We start from the raw sequence: 13,944 nt of genomic DNA, 5'->3' as shown, positions 1-13,944 counted from the left end.
TCTTGGCTACTCGGGGAGTGTCGGCGTTTGGCAATATTTACATACACCATTGGTCGATAACCGCGTTGTACAGTTGCGGAGAAGGCAGCATTTATCATACAGTAAAAGGGATATGGTCAATATAGCTTCTATAGTATGTAGGTAGTATTTCTTCTATATATTAATCGTGAACTTGAAGGTCCATGTATACTAAAAACGCAAGATCTCAATCAATGCGATTATCTCCCGAGTCCTTTACAGCTACTTCGCTTCACACCTTTTTCCACATTACCAGCCAATTCAATTAAAGTCTCGTTGCATTCCATCTACCTATTTAACTTGCCAAGAATGTCCTCGCCTGATAGTGCCGCTCGACGCGTACTTCGGATTGGTATCATTGGCTGTGGCGAGATAGCCCAAGTTGCCCATATCCCCAATATCAATTTTCTGTCGCATCTATTCCGAACCACATACCTGTGCGATATCTCGAAGGATGCGCTTGAACATTGTTCGACGAAGGTCAATGGTTCCATCCCAAATACCACTACTGATCCCGAAGTTCTATGTTCTTCCGACGAAGTTGATGTTGTCTTGATCGCAAACGCGGATGCGTATCACGTGGAGCATGGGCTGCTCGCCCTTAAGAACAACAAGTATTGTTTAATCGAGAAGCCAGCTGCGGTATGCTTTCGAGATCTGGATAGGCTCGTAGAGGCAGAGAAGTCCTCAAAGGGTAAAGTGTTTGTGGGTACGATGCGCCGTTTTACCTCCGCATTCGTAGACGCCGTACAGGAAGTGGGCGGGTTCGACAAGATCTTGTATGCGCGTGTCAGAGACATCATCGGACCAAACTCAGTTTTCGTCGACCAATCTGGAACCTTTCCGCAGAAGTTTAGCGACTTCAGCGATTCCGACACGCAAGATCGACTTAAGCGCGAAGATGATATTCAACATCAAGCGCTAGACAAGGAGTTCGGGGTCCCTGTCACACCTGAATCTAGGCGCATGCTGCGGGTCCTTGGAGGGTACGTCCGCCCCTGACCACTGACCGCCCGAATGACTCTAACTAATCCTACTAGTCTCGGAACACATGATCTATCAGCCATGCGTGAAATAATCGGTATGCCACGTGGTGTATCCGGGGCGATGCTTACATTTCCGGGAATCTTTAGCGTCCTTTTCGACTACGGCAATTTCTGCGTGACTTATGAGTCTGGGTTCGTCAATGTTCCTGAATTTGACGCGCACATTGAAGTGTACTCGCCCGATAAAATTGTTCGCGTTGAGTTCGATACTCCGTATGTAAAGGGCCTGCCGACGGTCATGGTTGTCAAAGAAAAGGTTGGTGACAGCGGTTTCCAAAAGCGGAAGGTCAGAAAGACATATGAAGATGCGTATGTGTTGGAATTGAAGGAACTTTACCGCTGCGTAGTTGAAGGCGACTTGCCAAAGACTAGCGCAGCTGATGCAAGGAACGATATTGAACTATTTCGAATGATATTGCAAGCCGGCGCAGATAGATATCGTTAGGTACTACATAGGTACTGGGTAGTCATATGAAAGATCGGCTCAAGCTGAAAATTAAATCAAACTTCCTCAGTGCATACCCCCAATCAATTTACTTACTATGTATATTACATGCCTGATATATCAGTACAGTCACGCTTTCACGACTCGGACATACAGCTAAGGAATACCTAGTATGCAAGGTAGGTAGGGTATGATTCTACTCGGGCTAGATGTGCTAACCTACCTAGTAACTACTAGAGAGGTTACCTAAGTACTAGATAGGTACCTAGATAGGTAAGTACCTAGTTCCGAGACCATTTATAGCATTCCCGAAGATTCATCAAGTACGTACCTACGTATAATCCGTTCATGCGACTTATCCTAGTACCGAATCAGCATACATGCTATTTAACTTGAGTAATGTGAAGATACATCCTAGATATTAATCGAGTCAATTTCAAACTATTTTCAATCTTGAATTGACACAATCACCATGACAGCTACCTACAAAGGGACCTGCCTTTGCGGCGGCATTCAGTTGACCATTTCTGCCCCTCCAAAGGCTGTATTCTCTTGCTTCTGCGATCATTGCAGTAAAAGGGCTGGGGGTACAAGTCAAGTAGTAAGTTAGCAAGTTCTTGAATCATAAATATAATTCTGACCTAGAATATAGATCGCGAAGTTTCCAGCCATAGCTGTAGAGGTAGCCGGAAATCAGAAGTTGATATCTAAGTACACGATTACCGATACCTCAAGCCGCTCCCCAAAAGAAAAGGCATTTTGCCAAACATGCGGATGTCCCCTTTGGACCGTGCCCGAGTCGGCGAAAGGAGAATTTCTATTAGTCAGGACTAGCATTCTTGAGAATGGGTAAGCACACGTGAACGATTCAGCTTCACTTGATGTATTCGAACGGCCCAGTCACTAATTCGAAGTTAATAGTCTTGATCTTAGACCATCATCTGAGATTTTCACTCGAGCCCGTCCAACATGGATGTCACCTTCGGAAGGAATAGTTCAATGGCAGGAGATGAGGATGACATAATCAATAAAAAGGGGTAGTGGATAACGTAAGGCTCGGTTAGGTCCATATATGTGCATATAGTGGGGTAATTACCTAGTTCACCTATCCAATCAGATCTACATCCGGTCTGGCTTAGTAGACTCTCTCGGACCAGTCGGTGATTGGCTCAGTTATCATTAGTCAGTATCGGAACGGGTTATCCCCACCGAGAATATTGTCGGAAGGAGATTTCCATAATTCTTGATTCTACAATTTCGTTCTTAACACATCAGGTATTATTCGTTTGAATCCCGGCATTTCGGCTTCGTAAGCCACGCATTCCGAAAACCTAATCCATATGATGGCCCAGACTCACGGAACTGAACTCGGATCCACTAATGGGGTAAACGAGTTAAACGTTCCTCGCCGAAAACGACTCAAGGTCAGCGTCGCTTGCAATCCGTGTCGTTCGCGAAAAATCAAATGCGACGGGGGTCGCCCAGGTAAGAGATCATTTAGCTTGGCTTCCGCAAACTCCCTTTCTCCCTTACCCAGTCCCAAATCAACCTATGAAATAAACCAGCTGTGTAACATGTAGACTGCAGCGCATCGAAACTCTGAGCAACTTTATTTGGAATATCTAAAAACTGATAGTTATCATATTTAATAGCATGTAGTAATTGTCTAAAACGACCAAACCCTAGTAGGACATGTCACTACCTTAGCTCAGCTCTAAGCAATTCGCAAACAGGTACAGGAGAAAGTGCCATTTTACCAGAAGGTCAAGCTTCTAGCGACAATGAGGACTGTATTATAATCAACGATTGTGATTCCATAGAAAAACCACAGGCGCATTCAAGAACACAAACCCGTCGTATTCTATCGGCGATACCTACGGTTTCAACCCCCTTATCAGCCAACCCTACTATCTCGTTACCTTCTAATCACACCGAAGTCGATTCCATGACTGCTGTAGTTCATGACGGTGGAATTACAGGACAGTATTTCGGGAGTAGCAGTGCTGGCTCCTTTACTAGTCAAATCAGAACAGCCATTGATGCACGACTCGGTGTAACAACTTCTCACGGCACCTGTCATCCCATCAGCCAGACATTTACTCCCTTTCGGAATAGGATAGAACACGCGCGAGAAATTCCAGAAATAGTCAATTATGTTCTACCGCCGCGTAGACAGGCAGACCAACTTCTAGAAATATATTGGCGCTATGTCGATCCACTTTACCCCTTTTTAGATAAGGAGAACTTCGAATCTTCGTATCGTTGTTTGTTCAACGGCACCCCCTTGCAAGTTGATGAACGCATATTCATGGCAACGCTTAACATTATCCTGGCCCTTTCAACTCAGGTACAAGAGACGTCGGGTACTGAGCATAGAGAGCAGGCGTCAAAGGCCTTTTTTGACAGGGCTCAGAATCTATTACGTCTCGACATCTGGGATGCAGGCTCTATCGAACTCATTCAGTACCTTCTAATCCTAAGTCAATACCTTCAGAGTACTAACAACCCCCATCAAACATGGATGGTAGTTGGGACCGTAGTTAGAATCGCACAAGGTCTCGGCCTTCACTTACCAGAGACGTCCATGGTAGTCATTGATATAAAAACGAGGGAATTACTTAGACAGCTATGGCATGGATGTGTCCTTATGGATCGGTGAGCCTTTAAGTCCAAAACAGCCCATTATATCCTAACTTCTAATTCTTGAGTAGAATGATATCAGTCACACATGGAAGGCCGACTATGATATCCGGTCATCTCGCCTCGGCCGTTCCACTTCCCCAAGACCCGCAAACAATACTCGCAAACGACACCGATGGAGAACAATCTGTCAGAATTAAGCCTAGAAACCGACTGGCGTTCTTCGTGAATTCGGTGGAGTTATACGAGATAATTAATCAGATCATCGTTACACTCTATACGACAAAACCAACCGTCAATCGAAGTAGAAGCTCATCGCACTCTGGCCCTTGCCATAGAATCGCAGACGACCTCGCAGCTGCATTAAATCTAGACGAATCTTTGAATACAATGGAAAAGGAAATTCCTCCTGAACTGAAGATAACTTCCCCAGATGTTTCCAAGGATACCACTCTCCATAGACAAGCTGTCATCATACATATTAGGTATGGTACTTGATAAGACAGCTGCAAATATGACGCTATAGACTAACTCTGATCACCTAGGATATTACATGCCCGTATGCTTCTCCTTCGACCTATGCTCGCCCAATTCTGCCTGTCTCAGAGCAGTAAGGAAAGAGTTTCCACTAACAAAACCCTCCTGAGTCGCACTATGGAACAATGTGCCTTGGCATGCGTGGATAGCGCTCATAAAATGATTGAAATAATCTATGAGCACCAAAAGAGCGACGATAGCATTGGACTCTTACCGTCATGGTGGTACCGAGTCTTTTATGTTTACACGGCAGCAACCGTCCTCCTAGCAGCGAGACTTCGTCGTGAGACGTTCGCCACTTCTAGCATATCAGATCCATGGAATAAAGCCATGTCTATTCTTCGGTCGCATGAAAGATTTGGAATATCAGCACGCCGCTGTGGGGCGGCCTTACAAATTCTATCTTCGAAAGTGATGAACGAGCCTAACGATGTAGGCAGCTCGGGGGCTAGCACCGGAGCTAGAGCTTTCCCAAACCAGACATTTTCACCAAATGAAGCTTTTGATATGCACTTTCACGAACCTATAAATCCAACAGATTTCGATATTAACTCTTTCGATTTTGATGTCGACAATTACCAATGGCTGAACAGCATGCCTAGCGGGATTCTTTATTAGGATACCAACGTTCAGAGGTCATTAGCTCTCAGTTTCTACCTCATCTAGCTTAACTAATCTTTTCCAAAATTATTCAAATGCCATCTTATTTCTAACACTCCCTAGATGAGATATCCTCACCTCCACGATATCACCATCATTCAAATATTTGGGCTCTTTCATCCCCATAGCAACCCCAGAAGGGGTTCCCGTCAGAATAACAGTACCCGCTTCCAACGTTGTACCTTGGCTGCAAAAGCTCACGATCTTTTCAACGCCAAAAAGTAAGTCCCCCGTGCTAGTGTTCTGTCTTTCCTCTCCATTCACAAATGTTTGCAAGTGGAGTTCATTCGCTGCACCGACTACGGAGGGGGACACTAGCATAGGACTTAACGGCGCGAATTTATCGAACCCCTTACTGAAACACCACTGCGGAACGCCACCTGCCTTAGCAGGATCTCGCTGCCAACCACGAGCGGAAACATCATTAGCGACGCAGTACCCTGCTACGTACTCGAGAGCAGAGGTTTCCGGAATGTTCTTTCCTGTCTTGCCAATAACAATCGCCTGTGGTCATTGTGAGATAGAAGCCTTACATCAGCAGGTCAAGTGATCTTACCAATTCTCCTTCATAATCTAATGTGCCGTCTTGAGCGATCTTTGGGATTGGGATGTCCTGTTTTATATCAAGGTCAGTAATGGTGATTTCGAGACGTGTTGAAGCTAGTTTTAAAGGGACTAGAAACATAGGAGACTTACTTCTGTAGATCCCGCAATAGATGTTGATGGCTTAATGAATACGGATGGATAAGGGGGTGGCTTCCGACCTCCTTCTTGAACTGTCGAACTGTCAGAATTTTGAATGAATCAAGTTCTCGTGGATGAACATACTATGCTTGATGTAATTTAGCCCGATACATCGTATGATCGGCACTTCTTCTGGCCTGAGAATATCTCTCAGACTCTTGACTTGGACGCGGTCTCCTCTTTTCGTTTGACCAAACGGGCTTTTACCTTCGATCCTAACGGCATATAATTCGTTGGCCGCTAATCTCTCTCGCAGCTCGGTATCCTTCTCGATGCACGCATCACCGTAGTGCTCTTCCCCATTTACATCGACGAACCGAATAAGGCGTGTCCAAGACATTTTGAGATGTTAGATGATGTAAGTATAGACATCATAGAAAGCTCTAAAAATGAGAAAGTATATTATCCAGAGATTTTCAATTAAGTAACTTACTTATAGTGGTATTCATCAGTAGGAGGTGGTAAATTGAAATCCAAGGTTTTCATTTTGACCAATCGCAGCGCGGTCCGAAGTGAGCGGGGAGTCTCGGGATGAAAAAAGGGGCACCGCGGATACCTCCGAGAAACGATTACAACTAGCCATCAATCCAGATTCTTCGGGGAACCCCAGACTTTACCCCAGTCGTTTCCCGTGGATCTTTTAGTATAGAAGAAGCCGCTACGATAGAACGTTAGAAGGTTCCTTGATCAGTATACACATCTACTTATTATTTGCCCTTTAGTCATAATCAGCGCAACTCTTGATACCCACACGTCATTTTATTGCCTTCAAAACTACCTATTCAATCCGATATGGCCCAAAATCAAGTAAACGGGAATAAGAGCAATGGCTTGACAAGTTATCTTCAAGCTTTGCCTCAGCGCAACATGGAGCCACTATGGCTAAAAATGAACGCCATGGTGCCGCCAAAACCAAACCCAAGAGCAGTGCCATATATATGGAGATACTCTGAAAGCCTTCCCCTATTAACTAAAGCCGCGGAGATTGTGCCCGCAGAAGAAGCAGAGAGAAGGGTTCTCATGCTCGTTAATCCCACCCTAGGTTAGTTTCGCCGCGACTTAATTGTCGCACCAGATTGAAACTAGCAGCTAAACAGCTTTCAGAATCACCATACACTACAGACACTATTTATGGAGGCCTTCAAATAGTAAAACCCGGCGAAACAGCCCCCGCGCACCGGCACACGGCGTTCGCGGCGCGCTTTATTATCTCTGGGGAAGGCTTCACTGCAGTAGAGGGGAAGAAGATGCCTCTAAGGCGAGGCGATGTGATCTTAACTCCATCATGGCATTGGCATGATCACGGAAACGAGAGCGAAGGTCCTGTGGTCTGGCTTGATGCGTTGAATCTGCCGCTCTTTCGGTACGCGCCTGTCAATTATGCCGAATTATACGGTGAGAGCCGGTATCCTAGCACGTGAGTATTTACATGTTTCATATCTCCCTCTCCCCTTTTCCCATTCATTATTAGGCGACCATAAGATAGATATGCCTATAATTGGAAATATTCCTTGGTAAATACGTAGAGGGGAGCGTGGCAGAGATAGTCATTGAAGCTGACTGATTCACTGCAGCCCCTGCGAAGATTGTGAATGGCGGCATCCCTGGAAACAAGTCGAAGCTACGCTACTCTCACAAAAGGGGCCACACACGGTGTACCATTACACCAGTAAAGGCAAGCCGTTATCAACAACTATTGGAGCTCAAGCCGAGCGTATTGATGGACACTACAGTACTACACAGAGGCAGGAGAGTTGCTCATTCATGTACCATTGCTACGAAGGGGAGGGACGTACCGAGATAGAGACGCCGGAGGGTTCGGTAGAGAGTATCAACTGGGCCAGTAAAGATACTTTTGTGGTTCCCGCTGGATCTACAGTGAAGCATGTAAATACTTCAGCTGAGCGGGCATACCTTGTTGCGTTCACGGATCGCCCGCTACTGGAAAATCTGGGTCTTATGAAACCGTTTTAAGTAGTTAGGTATAATAAGATGTTCCGATTGAACGGGTTTGATTCCTATATGTCTATCAATTTAGTAGGTAGGTGCTCATATGACTAAGATGGTTTGTGCAATATTGACCATCGCTCATCTGTCAGAATCGTACTAGGTAGTATGTTTGCAAATTCGCTAAAGGAGCTGAGTTCGGACAATAATTGCTAATTCAAATCTCATAATGCCTCAACTCCGCTGAACAATGTTGCTTCGTATCCGTGGCCAATGAATCTAGCAGATATCCCCAAAAAGGGGGGAGGATATTAGATAATCCTCTGTTATTATACTAAATATGCATCTACTATTAATATGCACTAAAAGAATAAGCGTGTATTTCTGATTACTAATGCGGGGCTCGACGATAGTGGCTCGTGCTTTCAGACAGGACCCACCAAAGCGAGGCTACAATAATTTTTTGAAGCTTCCACCATTCAAAGCTCTCCCACTTGGTACAAAGTCAATAAGGTCAAAATACAGGTCATTTTCTAAGGCGGGCAACTTTCACCTCACCTCTCCCCGACACCATACAACGCCTATTTAGTTAATCTAGCCGTTGTCGTTGTCGTGTCCTGACCGCCAAAATGTCTTTCGGAGGCCAGACCCCCACTATCATCGTCCTGAAAGAAGGTGAAGACATGAAGCTACCCCACAGTTTAATAAATCAAGGCTAACAGTGCACATAGGAACCGATACTTCGCAAGGAAAAGGTCAGATCATATCGAATATAAATGCCTGCTTAGCTGTTCAAGCAACCATCAAGTCGACCTTAGGACCTTACGGCGGTGATTTGTTAATGGTGGATGAGAATGGAAAACAGACTATTACCAACGATGGCGCGACAGTAATGAAGGTGAGAACTCTATATACATACCCCATTCCCTTGATTATTATACTAAATAAACCTAGCTACTCGATATCGTACACCCCGCCGCCCGAATCCTCGTCGATATTGCAAGATCACAAGATGCTGAAGTTGGAGATGGAACAACATCTGTCGTCGTTCTGGCCGGAGAGATACTGAAGGAGGTCCGGGAACATGTCGAGCAAGGTGTCAGCTCTCAAATAATCGTCAAGGGCCTGCGGAAAGCTTCAACTATGGCGGTAAACAAGATCAAAGAAATCGCCGTCAGAACAGACGAGTCCAACAAACGGGAAACGCTAGTCAAGCTAGCCGGCACAGCCATGACAAGCAAGTTGATCAAGAAAGATACCACTTTCTTCACCAAGAGTATGTGATACTGGAGTTGGAAATACCGTCTAAATTAAGGCTAATATTATGCAGTGGTTGTGGATGCCGTCCTATCGTTGGATCAAGAAGACTTAAACGAGAAGCTTATCGGTATCAAGAAGATTCCCGGTGGTTCTCTCACCGACTCCCTATTCGTCAACGGCGTAGCCTTCAAGAAAACATTCTCGTATGCCGGTTTCGAGCAACAACCCAAGTCCTTTACGAAGCCTAAGATCGTCTGTCTAAACGTCGAGCTGGAGTTGAAGGCCGAGAAAGATAACGCCGAAGTTCGAGTGGAGCAAGTCTCCGAATATCAGGCAATTGTCGATGCCGAGTGGCAGATAATCTACAAGAAGCTCGAAGCTGCTTACCAAACAGGCGCCAAGGTAGTACTTTCGAAGCTACCCATTGGAGATCTAGCAACCCAATTCTTCGCCGACCGCGACGTGTTCTGTGCTGGCCGTGTCTCTGCTGACGATATGGAACGGGTCGTTCAAGCTACTGGCGCCACTATACAATCTACTTGTTCCGATATCCAGCCTCATCACCTCGGCACCTGCGGCTCTTTTGAGGAGCGCCAGATCGGTGGCGAGCGATTCAACTTCTTCGAAGACTGCCCCGAGGCCAAGACATGTACGCTAGTACTCCGTGGTGGTGCCGAGCAGTTCATCGCAGAAGTTGAGCGATCTCTACACGACGCGATCATGATCGTCAAGCGCGCCATCAAGAACCACATGATTGTAGGAGGCGGTGGTGCTTGTGAGATGGAGATCTCAGCATACCTACACCTCTTTGCCGATAAGGACGTCCGACACAAGCAGCAAGGAGTCATCAAGTCCTTCGCCAAGGCCCTTGAGGTCATCCCCCGCCAGCTATGCGATAACGCAGGTTTCGACGCTACCGACATCCTAAATAGACTTCGTGTCGAGCATCGAAGAGGCCGCGTCTGGGCTGGTGTCGACTTTGCTAACGAGGGCGTCGCCGATATGATGGAACGGTTCGTCTGGGAACCTGCCTTAGTCAAGATCAACGCTCTACAGGCGGCTACCGAGGCCAGCTGCTTGATCCTAGGCGTCGATGAGACGATCCGCAACGAAGAGAGTGCGGCGCCGCAGGCGCCCGGCCAGCCGCTACCTCCAGGAGCAGCTCAGAGGGCATTAAGGGGACGAGGAAGAGGTATGCCAAGAAGGTAAATATGAGCAGGCTATTAGGGGCTACGTTGCATCAAAGAGGGCGCACGGTAATGTACCTATGATACCTAAAAGGCTACGCACGGTTCTTACATGTCGGGTATAATTGCAAAGTATAGATGACATGAAAAGAAAATTTGAACTGATGAATCTTGAACGTTTACTAGGTGGTGTGTCAGCATAATTAGGCGTATTATCATGCAGGACTCGCAACCTAGTGCTACAGTATGTAAGCTAGAGATGAAAGGGGGACTTACCCCTATTTTTTACCCAAGCCCTCTCAGAATCTACTTTTATCGCATATAAGCCGTGTTTGTGTAGCGACGTCGTTTTTGCGACAACTTTCCACCCCCTTACCCGACCAACGAAGACAATATGTCATCACACGAGTTGTCTACGTATCAACCACCGTATTTCCTCTGGAGAAACTTGAGTTTCAATTTTCTAGACACATAGGTACATATTTAACACGAGCTAGTCCAATCAGAGTTGCTTTTCTCTTTGATCGAAAATCTCTTGCCAGTATCGTTCGACCTCGAATGACGGTAGATCTCAAGAATTATACCTACCAGGATACAGGGGGTTATCATAAATAGTGAATCAAGTCTCTTTTGCTTGGGTAGCAGAAGACAACACATTCCTTCCCCGTAATCCGGCACGGCGTATCCCGCAGAACGGTTTCCGAAGAGTAATAGTTCATCCTAGGTACATCACTAGATCGCCCAATCATCTCATTTACCCCAATATCAAGGTGGTTGTTACGAACGATAACAGGTTTTAATTATCCTATCGGACTCAATAAAACATCGGCATGCCGTACCCAACGGCATGGCCGCGGCCCACCTAGGTGGTCACCTGGCTAACTTGGGTCTTGACCCATTTGGAGTTCTCGGTTTCAGGTAACGAATACACCTTCATTGTGATTTTATCCTACTCTAGAAGACGCGGCCATTTACAAGGCTTGGGGCAAAGATGATAACTCACCTGCATTGATGATATACAACAGACGGTTTTTACTAGTATTTTCAGTTATATGTATGGCGCTTACACGTGGCTGTACTAGTGCTACCCTAATAACGGTGGCTAGTCGGTTTCCGGTTTAATCATACTGAGCGGGATCAGTCCGATGCTTCCGAAGTATACCGGCCGCTAGTCGGGAGACATGCAGGTTTGCCATGAAAGACAGTTCCACTTGAACCGGCGAATACCTAACCCCTGGGTTTAGAGGACTATTGGCGTCCATACCGTGTTCGCTTATGCCTCGCTCGTCCTTATACGAATATTTTCAACATCACGTTAAGAGTCTCGTCGCTAATTCCTCTGTCAATGAGGCATTGTCCAGGATTACGAGACCCATGTTCGATTCGCTGTGCCCCCTATTACACATCGACACCTGTCTCACCGCTACTAAACTACCCACAACGTGCACGCCTGTTTTCATCGTCGGTCATCATCGCACAAGCCTACCGGCGGCGTCATTAATGGTAGAGTGGCAGAGTAGTTAGGCTTCAAGGGACCAATGGGTTCTAGATTAGGTCGCTATGCGATTCGACTTGTTGGCCGTAGACCGACCTAGGTCAAGCGAAAGGCGGGTTTCGAGGTTTATAAGCGGCCAATGATGTTATTCGTATCGGAAAATCAACTTCTCTCGTGTACAATATGATGATCATAACGGAAAATACCGTTTTATGAAACAAAATACCTACTGCCTAGTATGTATCCATAAGCGTTAATAGACTGAGGGTGTATCGGTAAAAGTTTATGAAGTAGGCTGCAAGAAGCTTTGAAAAAGCATAATAGCAATGCCAGATAAGACTTGGCATTTTGAGAGTGTTTCAGTAACGAAATGGAAAGCTAAGTGGTAGGTACCTACCTGCCCGGTAATAGATAATAGTAAGATTTCTTATAAACGGTACCTACCGAATGAGGTAGCAAATCCAATGACGTGTTACGCTTCCAGATTTGACATCACGCTTTCATTTACTACATGAGTAGATAGTGTAACTGTTGGTGTCATGTTTCATTATAAATACTTACCTAGAGCATGCAGAATTCAAAAGCAAGTGTGACACAATCTAAGGCTCGGACCGAGACTCGGTTGAGTGAAGTTGTTTCAATGTGACTTGGGAAGTAAGGGATAAGAAAAGGGTGGGTAATATAACGAAACCGTTAAAGCCTATTGTGTGGACTTCATAAATCCAGGGTGAAATTTAGCATGATGCGAACTGAAAGATAGTTGAACTAACGTGCTTACACCAGGTGTTGGCGGTTCAGGTATACAAGAACGGTTCCGGAACCGCTATAAGCTAGACACATATAGAAGGCGGCATATAGGTAGATAGAGAAAATGTAGCCGAGGGACCTATGTAGGTCTTGAGTACCTACCTATGAGATAGTTTCATGACAGCCATGAACGATGAATCAAGTTAAGCGTGGGATTTTAAGTGGTTATTATTAGCGAACCTTGTGAATGTTTCTTTTTATGATTCCTTCGCACTTCAGGCGTATAGCTCAACCAATCAACTCAACCGGAGTTAAGTCGCACTCATGGTCTTGGTATCGTCTTCGATTCCCTTCTCTTTATTTCCCATCCATCATTTGACTGAGACGGGAACTCTAAATGGAGAATTAAACACCGACATTTTTTACCTGCCTACCGGGAAATAAAAGGGGTAATATAATCGATGATCTCCAAAGATTTCCAAGTTTACGAGCTGAATATGAACCGCGAGACTGGTTCTTGGAAGATCCGAAATATGTACGATGACAACTTTGCCATTGCAGCCCTTGCTACATAGCTGCCTGGGCAGTCATTACTCAGCTTCCTCACAAACCTCTTGCTGTCCCAAGCTCCTTTCAGGTCCCTGCTTGAGGCTCAGTAATCCCACAACTTAAACCATAGGGTCGGGCGGCAGAGCGGTGAGTAGCTCATAAAATGTGCCAAATGCGCCAATTCTGTGTCTCGACATATCGGTATCCCCGATTTGGTAGCATGATCGTCGTCCCTCTAACCAAATCAGACGCACGTGGCAGCATGGGCCTTTTTGTAACCGCCGTATTGGGACTCATTTACTTTTTCTCAGCTCGCCATTCGGGTTAGATCATCTCAGCTACGAAAATACGATGAGGGGATACTGGTGTATTGGTGTTGTTAGAGGGCGGGTAGTTAGCGTGGTGGCAAAAGTAAACGGCTTCGTCATGTTGTCTTGTTGGATATCGTTGTCGTCTTTTCGAAGATATTGCTCGTGACTACCTACTAGGTAGGTACCTAGGTAGTAACCTACTCCTCATTTTACATCATGTTCCCCCGCCTTAACCCCGTGAGTGTTAGTAGCAAGGCTGAGGAGCTCGCGAATACCAGCTCTGCGGTAAGTGCGGAGCTATAACCCCTTCCGGTTTTCGTTCTAGAAAATAAGCCAATCGAAATGGTTTACTGAAGCC

The 13,944-nt window shown here is 45.8% G+C and overlaps 6 protein-coding genes across 6 annotated transcripts; 5 read left to right on the top strand and 1 right to left on the bottom strand.

The window, feature by feature from the left end:
• Nucleotides 1-115: 115 nt before the first annotated feature.
• GGS22DRAFT_159072 (uncharacterized protein) lies at nt 116-1,565 on the top strand. The gene is made up of 2 exons (XM_047960739.1): nt 116-1,004; nt 1,059-1,565. Exons 1-2 carry the CDS (start codon nt 328-330, stop codon nt 1,507-1,509), a joined length of 1,128 nt encoding a protein of 375 aa, XP_047820799.1. The 5' UTR covers nt 116-327; the 3' UTR covers nt 1,510-1,565.
• A 1,287-nt stretch (nt 1,566-2,852) lies between these two features.
• On the top strand, nt 2,853-5,833 carry GGS22DRAFT_199295 (fungal-specific transcription factor domain-containing protein; the record flags this gene model as incomplete). The annotated part of the gene is made up of 4 exons (XM_047966271.1): nt 2,853-2,994; nt 3,489-4,164; nt 4,221-4,634; nt 4,695-5,833. The coding sequence occupies 4 exons, from the start codon at nt 2,853-2,855 to the stop codon at nt 5,302-5,304; spliced, it is 1,842 nt and encodes a 613-aa protein (XP_047820798.1). The 3' UTR covers nt 5,305-5,833.
• On the bottom strand, nt 5,205-6,430 carry GGS22DRAFT_199287 (fumarylacetoacetate hydrolase; the record flags this gene model as incomplete). Its single annotated transcript, XM_047966270.1, has 4 exons — nt 5,205-5,850; nt 5,903-5,959; nt 6,043-6,122; nt 6,175-6,430. 4 exons carry the CDS (start codon nt 6,428-6,430, stop codon nt 5,374-5,376), a joined length of 870 nt encoding a protein of 289 aa, XP_047820797.1. The 3' UTR covers nt 5,205-5,373.
• Nucleotides 6,431-6,720: 290 nt separating this feature from the next.
• GGS22DRAFT_159067 (gentisate 1,2-dioxygenase) lies at nt 6,721-8,111 on the top strand. Its single transcript, XM_047960738.1, has 3 exons — nt 6,721-7,132; nt 7,195-7,507; nt 7,665-8,111. The coding sequence occupies exons 1-3, from the start codon at nt 6,883-6,885 to the stop codon at nt 8,062-8,064; spliced, it is 963 nt and encodes a 320-aa protein (XP_047820796.1). The 5' UTR covers nt 6,721-6,882; the 3' UTR covers nt 8,065-8,111.
• A 418-nt stretch (nt 8,112-8,529) lies between these two features.
• GGS22DRAFT_159066 (chaperonin Cpn60/TCP-1 family) lies at nt 8,530-10,779 on the top strand. Its single transcript, XM_047960737.1, has 4 exons — nt 8,530-8,712; nt 8,769-8,935; nt 8,992-9,313; nt 9,368-10,779. The coding sequence occupies exons 1-4, from the start codon at nt 8,667-8,669 to the stop codon at nt 10,504-10,506; spliced, it is 1,674 nt and encodes a 557-aa protein (XP_047820795.1). The 5' UTR covers nt 8,530-8,666; the 3' UTR covers nt 10,507-10,779.
• Nucleotides 10,780-11,431: 652 nt separating this feature from the next.
• GGS22DRAFT_119606 (uncharacterized protein) lies at nt 11,432-12,176 on the top strand. The gene is made up of 3 exons (XM_047958192.1): nt 11,432-11,538; nt 11,591-11,671; nt 11,729-12,176. Exons 1-3 carry the CDS (start codon nt 11,496-11,498, stop codon nt 11,983-11,985), a joined length of 381 nt encoding a protein of 126 aa, XP_047820794.1. The 5' UTR covers nt 11,432-11,495; the 3' UTR covers nt 11,986-12,176.
• The last annotated feature ends 1,768 nt before the right edge of the window (nt 12,177-13,944 follow it).

Source organism: Annulohypoxylon maeteangense (genome assembly GCF_022496945.1).
Source record: "Annulohypoxylon maeteangense strain CBS 123835 unplaced genomic scaffold GGS22scaffold_5, whole genome shotgun sequence".
Classification (NCBI taxonomy): domain Eukaryota; kingdom Fungi; phylum Ascomycota; class Sordariomycetes; order Xylariales; family Hypoxylaceae; genus Annulohypoxylon; species Annulohypoxylon maeteangense.
This window is presented reverse-complemented; position numbering and strand designations above follow the sequence as displayed.

Bases quoted from the DNA above. Each gene is read 5' to 3' on its own strand.
- GGS22DRAFT_159066 (XM_047960737.1), top strand. From the start codon at position 8,667: ATGTCTTTCGGAGGCCAGACCCCCACTATCATCGTCCTGAAAGAAG. The intron at 8,713-8,768 runs GTGAAGACATGA...CAGTGCACATAG, and splicing joins TATCATCGTCCTGAAAGAAG to GAACCGATACTTCGCAAGGA. The intron at 8,936-8,991 runs GTGAGAACTCTA...AAATAAACCTAG, and splicing joins ATGGCGCGACAGTAATGAAG to CTACTCGATATCGTACACCC.
- GGS22DRAFT_159067 (XM_047960738.1), top strand. From the start codon at position 6,883: ATGGCCCAAAATCAAGTAAACGGGAATAAGAGCAATGGCTTGACAAGT. The intron at 7,133-7,194 runs GTTAGTTTCGCC...AACAGCTTTCAG, and splicing joins GCTCGTTAATCCCACCCTAG to AATCACCATACACTACAGAC. The intron at 7,508-7,664 runs GTGAGTATTTAC...GATTCACTGCAG, and splicing joins GAGAGCCGGTATCCTAGCAC to CCCCTGCGAAGATTGTGAAT.
- GGS22DRAFT_119606 (XM_047958192.1), top strand. From the start codon at position 11,496: ATGATATACAACAGACGGTTTTTACTAGTATTTTCAGTTATAT. The intron at 11,539-11,590 runs GTATGGCGCTTA...AACGGTGGCTAG, and splicing joins ACTAGTATTTTCAGTTATAT to TCGGTTTCCGGTTTAATCAT. The intron at 11,672-11,728 runs GTTTGCCATGAA...CCCTGGGTTTAG, and splicing joins GCTAGTCGGGAGACATGCAG to AGGACTATTGGCGTCCATAC.
- GGS22DRAFT_159072 (XM_047960739.1), top strand. From the start codon at position 328: ATGTCCTCGCCTGATAGTGCCGCTCGACGCGTACTTCGGATTGGTATC. The intron at 1,005-1,058 runs GTACGTCCGCCC...TAATCCTACTAG, and splicing joins ATGCTGCGGGTCCTTGGAGG to TCTCGGAACACATGATCTAT.